The sequence below is a fragment of the Oncorhynchus keta genome, chromosome 24 (genome assembly GCF_023373465.1).
Source record: "Oncorhynchus keta strain PuntledgeMale-10-30-2019 chromosome 24, Oket_V2, whole genome shotgun sequence".
Lineage (NCBI taxonomy): Eukaryota > Metazoa > Chordata > Actinopteri > Salmoniformes > Salmonidae > Oncorhynchus > Oncorhynchus keta.
In genome coordinates, this window is record NC_068444.1 from 46,763,410 (window position 1) to 46,776,790 (window position 13,381).

The 13,381-nt window shown below is 41.7% G+C and overlaps 2 protein-coding genes across 2 annotated transcripts in view; both read right to left on the reverse strand.

The window, feature by feature from the left end:
• The window catches only part of LOC118357631 (BTB/POZ domain-containing protein KCTD5-like), a 44,823-nt gene extending 42,269 nt beyond the window's left edge, over window positions 1–2,554 (reverse strand). Inside the window, exon 1 of the mRNA XM_035734946.2 lies at window positions 2,271–2,554. Within this exon, the coding sequence (XP_035590839.1) occupies window positions 2,271–2,492 (222 nt within the window). The 5' untranslated portion in view covers window positions 2,493–2,554. The remainder of the gene's footprint in view (window positions 1–2,270) is intronic.
• Window positions 2,555–2,945: 391 nt separating this feature from the next.
• Window positions 2,946–12,954, reverse strand: LOC118357632 (3-phosphoinositide-dependent protein kinase 1-like). The gene is made up of 14 exons (XM_035734947.2): window positions 12,518–12,954; window positions 9,986–10,264; window positions 8,229–8,271; window positions 7,943–8,080; window positions 7,667–7,811; window positions 7,377–7,474; window positions 7,148–7,223; window positions 6,951–7,019; window positions 6,681–6,777; window positions 6,344–6,517; window positions 5,938–6,161; window positions 5,709–5,766; window positions 5,312–5,464; window positions 2,946–5,152 (listed from the first exon to the last, which is right to left on the reverse strand). Exons 1-14 carry the CDS (start codon window positions 12,539–12,541, stop codon window positions 5,039–5,041), a joined length of 1,692 nt encoding a protein of 563 aa, XP_035590840.1. The 5' UTR covers window positions 12,542–12,954; the 3' UTR covers window positions 2,946–5,038.
• Between the last annotated feature and the right edge of the window lie 427 nt (window positions 12,955–13,381).

Genomic DNA, 13,381 nt, shown 5'->3' on the forward strand with positions numbered 1-13,381 from the left:
GTGATAATCTTATACTCAGCTGGCCCCTCCTGGATTTTGTGTTAAATGCCCTACAACAAAGCTTTCTTAGTGTCCAACAAGCTTTCGCTACCCTTAACCTTGTTCTGAACACCTCCAAAACAAAGGTCATGTGGTTTGGTAAGAAGAATGCCCCTCTCCCCACAGGTGTGATTACTACCTCAGCGGGTTTAGAGCTTGAGGTAGTCCCCTCATACAAGTACTTGGGAGTATGGCTAGACGGTACACTGTCCTTCTCTCAGCACATAAAGCAGCAGGCTAAAGTTACATCGTAATCACTCCTCTTTCACCTCAGCTGCCAAACTAACCCTGATTCAGATGACCATCCTACCCATGCTAGATTACTCTCGAGCAACTAGATGTTCTTTACCAGTCGGCCATCAGATTTGCCACCAATGCTCCTTATAGGATACATCACTGCACTCTATACTACTCTGTAAACTGGTCATCTCTGTAAACCCGTCGCAAGACCCACGGGTTGATGCTTATTTATAAAACCCTCTTATGTCTCACTCCCCCCTATCTGAGATATCTACTGCTGCCCTCATCCTCCACCCGTCCTGCCAGTCACATTCTGTTAAAGGTACCCAAAGCACACGCATCCCTGGGTCTCTCCTCTTTTCAGGTCGCTGCAGCTAGCGACTGGAATGAACTGCAACAAACTCAAACCGGACCATTTTATCTCAATCTCTTCATTCAAAGAATCAATCACTGACAGTTGTGGCTGCTTTGTATGACGTATTGTTGTGTCCACCTTCTTGCCCTTTGTGCAGTTGTTTGTACAATGTTTTGTGCTGCTACCGTGTTGTTATGCTTTGTTGTCATGCGTTGCTAGGTTGTCGTCGGTCTCTCTTTATGTAGTGTTGCCTCTCGTTGTGATGCGTTTTGTCCTATATTTATTTGTATTTATTTTTAGTCCCAGGCCCCATTGTTATTATAAACTGATTACCAATGTAATTAGACGAGTAACAATAACTTGTCATACCTGCAGTATACGGTCTGATATACCACACCTTTCAGCCAATCCGCAGTCGGGGCTTAAACCACCCCGTTTATAAAGGGAAATAATGCACTTAAATCAAATCAGAAACAAGTATTCAACAAAGCCGTGGTACTCAGAACGCACACTGGACGCTCTACCCGAGAAGTAGGGTTTATCCGAGCGTTCTGACCTCACAACTACAGTCAAGAACTCAAGCTAACTGGCTAACATTGGCTAGCTACTTCCAGACAAAATGAGAACACCCCTAGCAGAGCTGATTAGGCTGTTTTCATATTATCCAGAGCGTTGGTGACTAACTGTGCTGCTGGCAACAATTATATTACGCTATTTTTGCCGACGTTTACTGACACCCGCCATATTCAACGAGTGTTGAGCCTTCATAAATTAATCAGTTATTCTGCGCTCTGACACTCAGACGAGAGTGTTCTGAAATCGGAGCAGTTAAGCCAGAGCGAATTTACATACTCACCAATGTAAAAGTGTATTACTTGGCAGCGTTTGCCGGTATAACTAGCTAACATACAATTATTTAGAAAACATTAGCAAGAATTGACATTGCCAGCAAACTGAGAATGTGTTCAGCAGACATAAATATACACAATATGTATTAAAAAAAAATTTAAAAAAAAAAAACAGTTCCTCGAAAGGTCGATCTCAAACTAAAGCAGAGAACTTGCTATGGCCCACCACCTATTACAAGACTTGGTCTGAATCCCCCAGTATCCCCAATACAAAACTGATCATGGTCACAGAGAAAAAAGGGACACATTTAATTTTGCCACTGAAAATACATAGTTAAAGAAGTTTACGTGATTTACCTATTTGGAGTTGAAAATGTGATATTTACGTTTCCCTGTGAGCTACGTTGTCTATCTGCACTAGCTAGCTAACGTAGCCAACCGTACTTACTAGTGGACACCGGGGTATCTGGGCCTGGTTACCCAGAAACATATTACGGGTAAGATCTTAGCTTTAAAATGCTTTTGTGTAAACGGGCCCAGATCTGTTGCTGGTTACCTAACAGGCTACTACAGTAACTAGCTAGCATTACGTCGTTTGACATCTGTCGTGTCGGCATCGGGGATTAGTAAACTAACTAGCAGTTTTATAGTTAGTCTTAAAATATAACTTTTTATCGCATGATATAGCTACTTACATTAGCTTTGAAGACACCCTATGCGAACCCACACTGACATATTCACACACGAGACCAGGAGAAGGCTAGCACAGCTAACATTAACTTAGCTACCTTATCAGAGTCGAGTTCGGGGTCAGCCTGGCTCAGTCGGTACAGAAATGATTTCGGATCTCGGCACAGCGTCTGTCGTGTTGTTAAGAAATAGGTTCCCCCCACGTTCAAGCGAACCCATTTGGAAGCCCCGTTACTGGGTGACTGGGGTTTTTCCCAGGAAGAATGAGTCAAACAGCTCCGATAAACGGACCCACAAGTATCGGCGCTGTTTTCTGCCATCCCCTCTTCTCTGCCCTCCGGTATGACTGAGGCTGTTGACAGGAAGCCTCTCCTCTCCAGTTAAGTAGGCTGTCTCCACTCCATCCACAGGCGATACCACTCCTTTCCCTCCACCTACTATCTGTCTACCACTCCACTTTATCAACAATAACAGAATATGCATTGGGCCAAAAGCAGAATTATTTCAGAAATATAAAATATGACAACGCATAAAATCCCTATCATATTTATATTGTTAAAAAACTGTTTACACATTAAAATCAGGTGGATACAGTATAACTTGTTATGTATGATTGACCAGCTAGCCCTGTTGGAATGGTAATGTACGCTTTCTTACAAGCCTTTAATATTGTATAAATGTAACACTATGCAGAAAACTGATGGAAATATACATTTGTAATGTTTCAGCAGTCATGTATTATGTCAGGTTGTAACAGAAGACATGAGGCATGGTATTATTGTATGCCTAAATCCCTACATGCTTTAATTACTGGACTACCAAGCATTACGTGGAAAATTCATCATTCAACAACTACTGACCTAGCGCACAAACAATCAGAGAGAATGAACAGAATCATTAAATTATCAGAAATATGATTAAATCACTGAGCAAATAGAAAATGTATATGATATAGTAAGAAAAAAGCTGTAAAATATTATAGTTTACAATAATTATTCACATTCAAAGGCTTTACATCTCAATACATACACAACATGGCCCCTGAACATGACTTCAATCCAAATATGATTCATATATTAGAATTTAAATAACACAGAATGAACTAGAGGCTAAACAATAGCCATCAAATAACCTTATACAAGAATAAAAATACAAAAACTGTATCCTAATATCATTGCATTACTTGCTTCAGATTTCAATAATACATCGTCTGTACATCACAGTTCTAGTCGGTTACAAACCAGGTAGAGTATTACATACACAATGTAACCGACTTGCCGCCCAACTTGATTTTAAAAAAAATTCTAACAAGAGAAGCAAACACTTTCTATAGTGTTTCCTTACTTTAGAGACAGATACAGCAATTTCATCTTATTTGGATCAGATACCCTTTAGTTGATGTTCAAGCAAGTTCAGCCAAGCCAGAGGCTATTATTCACCTGCTCCAGTCGCACACACAGACTAAGAGCTGGAGGAATATCTCTCGAGAGGACCTTAAGGTAATGTCAGAATTTGATGTATAATAGTAATACTTCTCTCTAAAAAAATAAAAGAGCAAAAGTCAAATCGATCGATACATATTGGGCCAGGTGTCATGTTGTAAAAAAAAATGACAGGGACATTCCTAATGAACCTTGATAACCCAACGAGGCAAAGCTGACAACTTTCCCTGGGACTACAGCTGTACTACGATTGCTTCCAAGAAATGATAGTATTGTGGATGTAACTCTTGAAGCTTTCATTATCGCCAAAGATGTTCATAATGGGGTAGTCAGCATTCTGTTGTTTTAAACAGGACACTGAAGATTAACCATCAATCCAACCAAATAAAACAAAAATTATTCAAACCACAAAGAAATAGCCAGTGAATGGTAAAGAACAGCCAAATAATTCAATATTATTATCTATGGTTGCCAATGCAATCAAAATACCCACCTTAGCTTTAATAAAACTATATCTCCAGTGCCCTGGGAGAGAAGCAGACAATGCTATGCTAAAAAATGTCCGTGCAGGAAAGCTAAGCGAGTCTTATGATAAGAGTACACGCTAGTGGCATGTCCCCCCTATTTGCAATGTAATGGTTTACTATTAGGGACTGTTCTCACAGTCTCAGTGTATGGAGAACCACGCTGAAGCAATTGAGTGCTATTCATATCTATGCCTCACTTTGGGGACCATCGCTCTGCCCTGAAACATTAACATACAGACCCAAACCGGACTGCAAACAGTAAGTACCAAGAGCGTTGAGAACCAATTCATATATACACTATGTGGACAATGGGGGTCTGACAAAAATATACTTTATTGGGTAAGCGCCTAGTTGCAGTGTGATAATGAACCAGGCACTAGTCTATAGTACGTGTGTCGAGTTCAGGTAAAATTACAGAGGGATACAATGTTGGATTAGGATCTGGATTGAGTATCATACTGTATTGGGATAAACTCTAGTGTACGAGCAATGCTGGATTGTGTTTTGTTATGGTTGAAGAAGGAAACCAGACCTTGCACCGAGATGGTCTTAAATGGTACCTACACCAGTGAAATTCTACAAAGCCTATCCTCTCTCTTACCCCTGCAGAATGTATAAAATGCTGATGTGCATGGAAGCAGTAATCATCCACATGAAAAAAAATTCATTAAAAGCCACACAGAGCACAAAGAACAAGCAAAGCAACCCTGAATCCCATGGTCTTTTTTTCCTATTGGTTCTGCTCATTTCAGAAAAGGAAAATAAACAAGGTCTAGATGCCAGCGTCTCTAAAAGAGTTTGTTTACATTGCGGTGATGAAGGGCCCTAAAGAGGATGTTACTCTGCGATTGGCCTCAGAGCTTGGAGGAAGGAGTGGCCGCAGGAGTAACTGCTCTCCTATAGGCCAGGATTCTGGTGCTTGTGGTAGATCTTTCTCCACACTTCCTGGATTTTCTTACACCACTTGTCAGCGTTTCCACTGGGATCCATCAGATAGTATGTTCGATTGGGCTGTAAGCAAATCACAACAAAGATGAAATAAAAACATCCAAAGCTGAGACAAAGTCAATATTGTTTGACAAGAAACCTGAGGTTATGTAATAATGTTAGTTTGAAATATGATTCAGCCATTAGTGTCATCAAAAAGCGTTAATTGCAGTTCACAATTACCGTGTGGACAAAGAAGGTCTTGAAGTTCTTGGCCTCTGGGCGCAGCTCGGGGGACCAGGGGATCTCCCCCTTCAGGACCTTGTTGACAGGGTCCACGTAGTACAGGTGTGGCCCTTCAGTAAGGAGCAGCTGCCTCCGCCGAGCAAACAGACCCTGCAATGGAGTCATGAGACGTGGCATGAGATGAGCACCAGAGGGAGCTAGTGCCAGGCGTAATGTTCCACACCAGAGGTGGAATTAGCTGCTGACCTAGGATCAGCTTTCTTCAACTCGAACAAGTGAAACTATATACAAACATTGCTCCGAAAAAGACTACTTTTATGAACTTATTTACTTTGAGTTAAAAACTAAAATGTGGTGTAAAATATTCAATACCACTGGTTTGGCTTCCACTCACCTTCCTTTTATCCACTGGGCCCATTTTCAGGATCAAATTATTCTCAACAAACTGGTGCCTGTGTAAGTCAGTGTAAGGGTTACGAGCAAGTACTTCCAAGCAAATAAAAGCAAAGTGATGTAAACAAAGTCTTTACAAAATGATCAAAATACCAATTCAACATCAAATTCTCATTGCCAATGCAAATGAAACAAACGTGAATAGGAGAGTGTTTCAGAGTGGGGCTTACCAAGGGTTCCTACTGGTCTGTTTTTCCAGCAGCAGCTGCTTCTCCTCCTCAGAGAACAGCAGGTCCAGCTCAAATGAGTTGTTGTCCAGGTCATGGATGTACTGCTCGATGTTGCTGCTGGACCTCTGCGGTGCTGGGGGAATGGTATCGGGCGTGGAGAGCGAGTGGGACGAGCTGGACTGGGCCACCTGCATGCTGCTAAACTGGCTCAGGAGGTCATCGTACTGGGGAAAGACAGGAGATGTGGGCAGAAGGTAGTAAAGTTGGTTTAAAGCATGGGCTTTTGCATGGCACAAAGATATGGATCCCTTGATGAACAGCATTCTTGAAAAATTATCACAAACCACAATGACATGGAGGCCCGTTTCATTTTGCCATGTTCAATGTATGTGTGGAAGTGTCTCACGTTTCCATAGCAGTCCTCGTCATCCTCGGACATGGCTGGCAGGTATGGAGTGAGCTTGGGGGGCGTCTGCACATGGAGGTCTCCCCAAGAGATGGTCTCGAAAAACGGGTGTCCCCTCAGGGGTTCGTACCCTCCCATATCCTCGCAGCCAATTCTCTTGGAGGGGTCCAGCGACTGAGAAACAGAATCACGTTCACTGACCCAAAGCCCTCAACTCTTACTACAACTAACTAAACCAGTGTGTGGATGATTTAGAGATACACCATAATATGTATCCTCGTCTGCAGTGCTGATATTACAGAATTACACTGAGTTTATTGATGAAAACATGACCTACCAAAAGCTGTTCAACGAGATCCTTAGCTTTGGGAAAGAACTTCTCAGGGAATTCATACTCCAGCTTGATTATCTTCTGGAATATTAGGTACTCGTTTCTGGTCCAAAGTAAGCACAGAAGTCATGAGGGGGGGAAGGAATCCAGAGAAAGGACAGTGAGTGAAGTGGAGGTAAGAGTTACCCCATAAAACATAATATCCAGATAAGCCTATCACAGAAGCTAAAACAAAAAGGTGAAAGAGGCCAAGAGCAGCCATCGTGCTCTACTTACCCAGCTCTGAAGGGTGGTAGCCCAGCCACTAGCTGATAAATGATGCATCCCAATGCCCAGAGGTCAGAGCTGAAACACACAACCAGTTGATATCAATATAATATCCTATCAGAGAACAACAGACATTCACTAAGTGCATGGGCAAATAATGCATTGGCACAACACTCAAAGGTTCTCAATTGTCGTGTCCCAGTTACCTCTTGCAGGCCGATTTCTCTGTCAGCAGCTCTGGAGACACGTACTGCGCAGTTCCTACAAAGGAGTTTGCTCTTGCTGCAAAACAAAAAGAAGGGTATTAACATGACAACACACTCAACTTGAGACTGATCAAATGTGTGTATTAAAAGTAAGAACATCATAGAATTGTGGAATGTTCAGGTAGAAATAAATCGCAATGAATGCTTCATGTTGATAAAAGTCAAGTACCTTGTTTGCCATCTGAAGATAACTGCTTTGCTGTTCCAAAGTCTGTTATTTGGATGTGCATGTCTTCGCTCAGTAAAATATTCTCAGGTTTAAGGTCTCTGAAAGACAAAAAAGGAACGTCGTCAACCTACATTGTCAAAAAGGGATAATTTGTGTAAAAAGTGGCAGCAAGTTTAAGTCACTTTTTTTATACAAATGTACATTTATAAAAATTGATAATCAGGATATAAATTCAACTATGATAACTTGTAACATATCATTACAGATATACCGGTTCTGACATTACTTACCTGTGAATTATTCCCTTCTCGTGCAAATATTCTAGTGCACAAACAATTTCAGCCGAGTAGAATCTAGTGCAGGTCTCATCAAAAGAACCGATTTTGCGAATATATTTCAAAAGCTCTCCATTCTTAGCATAGCTAAGGCCAAAATCTAATAGCAAGTTAAGGAAAACTACTCATCTCAAAGGAATTAATAAACAAGAAAACATGTTCACCATAAAACTAAACAAGTTGGTGATGCAGTCAGGCTCCAAGTCATCATGGTCTGTTTTTAAAGGATACACAACTTTTCATCATCTTGAAATGTAAAGTACAGTTTGACGATGAACGGATGATCTAGGTTCGACATCACATCCCGTTCTCTTTTCACGTACTGCGCCTTGTTCTCCTTCATAATATACCGCTTCTCCAAAATTTTTACTGGAAGAGAAAAATTACAAGTAAAGTTGAGGGTAAATACCGCACAAAACACAAAGGGATCAACAGCAACTTCACACTTATGACAATCCGTAAAAACAAGTATGACACATGGAAGCAAAGTTCTTTTAATAGCGAAATTACAACTTACTTGCATATTCTTTTGCCGTTGCACGCTCTCTTGCAAGGACAACCTATAAAACAATTTTTTTCAATAGACTTCATTCAGAAAGTATCCAGACCTTGAATTTTCACATTTTGTTGTTACAGCTGTACTGTAAAATCGATTCAAATGCCCCCCCAATTTATACACAATAACCCATAAAGACAAAGCAACAACAAGTTTAGAAGTCTTTGCAAATGTATAACAAAAAAACAAACAGAAATATGACAAGTATTCAGACCGTTTACTCAGTACTTTGTTGAAGCACCTTAGGCAGCGATTATAGCAGAGTCTTCTTAGGTATGACGCTACAAGCTTGGCACAACTGTATTTGGGGAGTTTCTTCCATTCTTCTCAAGCGCTGTCAGGTTGGATGGGCAGCGTCGCTGCACAGCTATTTTCAGGTCTCTCCAGAGATGTTCGATCGGGTTCAAGTCCGGGCTCTGGCTGGCCAGTCAAGGACATTGAGACTTGTCCCAAAGCCACTGCTGCATTGTCTTGGCTGTTGGCTTAGGGTCATTGTCCTGTTGGAAGATGAACCTTCACCCCAGTCTGAGGTCCGGAGCAGGTTTTCAACAAGGATCTCTGTACTCTGCGCCGTTTATCTTTCCCTTGATCCTGGCTAGTCTCCCAGTCCATCCACTGAAAAACATCCCCACAGCATGATGCTGCCACCACCGTGCTTCACTGTGGGGATTGTGGCAGGTTTCCTCCAGATGTGATGCTTGGTTTCATTGGGCCAGAGAATCTTTCTCATGGTCAGAGTCCTTTTTGGCAAACTCCAAGCAGGCTGTCATGCGCCTTTTACTGAGGAGTGGCTTCTGTCTGGCCACTAACATAAAGGCCTGAAAGGTGGAGTGCTGCAGAGATGGTTGTCCTTCTGGAAGGTACTCCCATCTCCACAGAGGAACTCTAGAGCTTTATCAGATTGACCATTGGGTTCTTGGTCCCCTCCCTGACCAAGGCCCTTCTCCTCCGATTGCTCAGTTTGGCCAGCTCTAGGAAGAGTCTTGGTGGTTCCAAACTTCTTCAACTTAAGAATTATGGAGGCCACTGTGTTCTTGGGGACCTTCAATGTTGCATAAATGTTTTTGTACCCTTCCCCAGATCTGTGCCTCGTCACAATCCTGTATCGGCGCTCTCCGGACAATTCCTTCGAGCTCATAGCTTGGTTTTTGCTCTGACATGCACGTTCAACTGTGGGACCTTATATAGAAAGGTGTGTGCCTTTCCAAATCATATACAATCAATTCAATTTATCGCAGGTGGACTCTAATCAAGTTGAAGAAACATCTCAAGGATGATCAATTGAAACAGGATGCACCTGAGCTCAATTTCATGTCTCATAGCAAAGGGTGCAAATAGGTACGTAAATAAAGCATTTTTATTAAATTTGCAAAAATTCAAAAATGTATATTGTGTGTAGATTGATGATATTTTAAGTCAATTATATAATTAGGCCGTAACAAAATGTGGAAAAAGTCAAGGGGTCTGAATACTTTTGAATGCACTGTACATTGTTATTAGAAAATATATTTCTACAACTCACTCAGTAGACCACTTCATCCCCAGAGTAAATGATGTGCCAGGTTACCTTAAATTCCATTGAAAGTACTCAGTCATTCCTGATCAACTAGCAAGAATTGAAGATGAGTCACTGGAGTATATGACCACAAGAATGCTTACATGTAACAACACCTATCTAGGGCTAATTCATAACTGAAATGGAATAATGGTCTGCTTACGGTTGAGAAGGAGCCCTCTCCCAGTATCTTCCCGAATTTGAAGTCCTCTGGCCTTTTCTTGCGCGGCTGAGGGGCCTGCTGTGCCCGGAGCTCGGCGCCCAGGCTGGCAGGTTTTCCCGGGGCCCGGGACTCTGAGGTGGGGCCCTCCATGCTGGTACAGTGGCTGCTACTTGCGCCTGGGATGGCACGTGGCGAGCAGGAGTCAGGCTGATTTCTTACCATTGATGGATGTGGACAGGAACAGATGACCACGCTGGATTGAATGGGCACAACATCATACTGTATGGGAGAGGTGGGGGGGCATTAGGTGACATTACTACTAAAAGATGAGGGTGAACATGAGGAACGTACTGGGCATAATTGTCTAGACTTGTCTTGTCTTCTTTTAACATTAGGTTGTCATTCTGGCATTACCCTGTCCCTAAACTCTGGGTACTGTGAAAAAACATTGAGGAAACATCTAGGCTTATGCCATGTTCAGTCACAGACAGTCCTTTAAGAATGTAGGTGTGAACAAAAAGTTCAAGCTCTGCTCTCTGGAGGGACTGAGGGCCCCATGAGGAGGCAGGCTAACTCAAGCTACACATGTGCAGGAAATGCAGAACACATTTTGTTTGAATGCATTCAGTTGTGTAACTGACTAGGTATCCCCTTTCCCCCCCTACCAAACCGTGCATGAGGGAATATAATAAAAGACATGTTCTCTCACATAGAGTCTAAACTACTTTAATCCCCACTGCCAGGGGATACAATTCCCATAGCACCTTTGAGTCATTCTTCATGTTGTTTCCAATTTTATGTCTGGTAGGTGTTTGAAAACAAATCACTGCCTCTCTCTTGCCAATAACTGGCAGGGCTCCCAGCCCAAGTAAGAGCAGCACATGTTTGGAGAATTCAGATGGGAAGTTGAGGTAAAAGAATAGTTGTGGGGTGGCTTGGGCATATCTTTAAGCTGACTGAATATTATATTCTATGTACAACCTATGGCATGTTCCACTCCAGGCAATATGCTTAGTTGAGGATGAGGCAAAACGTCAAAGTATTAATTTAACGATGTGGACATTCAGCCTAGAAACTAGCTATTTAAGTTCAATCATGACCAGTAAGTGAACTCATACCCTATGTTCACTATTGAGCAATTTAACAACTCAGTGTGGAGATGATTCTTGTGGACAAAAAAAAACGTGAAGTAGATTTTTTTTATTTAAATGCAGAACCCAAACCTTTCCCTGGATGAAAAATCCAATTTAAGTCCTCCAATCAGACACCAAATACTCAAGTTTGACGATGCATTTTTTTTTTAAATAAATCAAAGACAATATTAACAAAGTTGATTGACTGGTAAACAAAAATAAAATATGTGGTGCATTTTCGCTAGCAAGTAATGACATCGTTAACTAACTAACTAACTAATGTTAAAAACTTGTGAATGTGAGTAAGGACGCCAACGCAAAAATAGGTGGTTTCTTTTAGTGAGCAGCAAGCGTCACCAATTGTTAGCAAGCCAGTCCCTCTTAAAAATTACAGTAAAACATACAAGTACGATTTAAAACACCAACCATCGGCCAAATGAAACGCTTTCAATTCTGAATCCACTGCCAAAATATTAAACTGAGTTAGTTAACTAACGTTAGCTGGCTACCGTCATAGGCCTGGGAAATTAGAAGCTAGGTAGCAACCGAGCTTAGGTCTGTAGCTAGCCAGTTTGGGAAACGGGATTGTTTGTCAAACAAGGTCAGGTGAAATCTCGAGTTATAGCCAAAGGTAATTGTTATCGGTAAACTAGCTAAAGTTGGCTTGCTTACGTTGCATCATGTTGATTAGGACATGTAGCTAGCTGGGGATGCAACTTCACGGGAAAGTATCAGCAGTCTGCTAGCAACTAACGTTGTCTTGTTAGCATCCTCGGCTAATTGTATAGCTGAAGCGTCAGGTACTGTATTATTAAACAAGTTAGCTTGCTAAAGTAGCTAATGATGATTTTAAGTTGACACAGCTAACTTACAAGTCCTAATAGTAGTAATTTAGTACAATAGACAAGTACTAACAGTACCTACCTAGATATGAAGTTACTAGCCAAATACCTAGATAGTGTATAATGTAAATAACTAATGAATACATTCATTTGTTCGCAATCCATTATCACAGGGTAGCGACGAATATTATTAGATAGTTAACGTAACGTCGACGCTAGCTAGAAACTTTAACTACGTCAGGAGTAACCGCCAAGTTGGCTTGCTGGCTAGCCAGTTGACGTTACATTAGCTAGTTAACGTTAATTAATTACCAGGAATTTCAACTCACGTTAGCGAGCTAGCATGCTACCTGGTTGCTAGATAACTTAATCGACAGACTTTGCGCGTTGCTAACGTTAAGCTAGGTAGCTAATGCGTTAGTCAGAGGTCCTCTTACCGCTGTTTGGAAATGAGGGCCCAACAGTAACACATCTCAAATGTTGTCTAACTGCCGCCATACAATACATATTGGGAAACAGCTTCACATTGACATTTGGATGAACGTTGCAATACTCACAATTTGACTTGTGGCCCTTGCCATGGAAGTTTCCCTCGATTATTTATTTGGAATACAATAATTACTGAACCTCCAATAATGGCTGCCTCTGCGCCTTCATTTTCCAACTGTGACGTCGTTCCACAACAATGTTACCAAAGACAGTCTAGTATGAAGATATGCAGAAACTGCTTCTCCAATAGAAATCCCTCATCAAACGTGTAGGCGATGTCATTGCGACGTTAGCTAGCATAGCTCATGCGCAATAAAACGTCATCGGGGCTAACGTTCGTGTCGCGCCTAACTGCGCATCTTGCAGGCCGTCCGAAAGGTGCTCCTTGGATATAAAGTGTATTTTTCGTGAATAATTTAAACGTGTCAGTTTGTTACTTTCACGGGGTTTTAGTGATGAAAGGTTTAAGAGGTTTTCTCTAATCTAGGTTTTGCCTTTAGAATTTGAGAACAACTTTTCACTTCTCCCTTTGCATTGCAAAAACCAGAGTCTGGTCTGTTGAGTCTACTTCCCGACGCGTTACTGTAAATATCGCGATGTTTCGCCTGAGTTTGAAAAGTATGTGACGTTCCTCAAAATGTTAATAACTAATCCCGCAAAGAAGGGAGAGGATCGGAGAGGTCGGTTGTCCTCAAAACCGCTAACAGAGGGACAGAGGTAGAAATTGGGTTGGACGGAGAGCGAGGACACCTCAGCGGAAATGGAGTCCCTAGAGAAAGCAGAACAAGATGGTTGTCAGGAGTAGTACAGTATTATCATAAGAACATGTATATGAGTCTGATACAAATAGTGGGGGAAAAGAGATGGTTTGTTAAAGAAGAATGGTAGAAAGTGTAAGCAGAGGGAGATGAAGACAGGAGGAGAAATGGAAG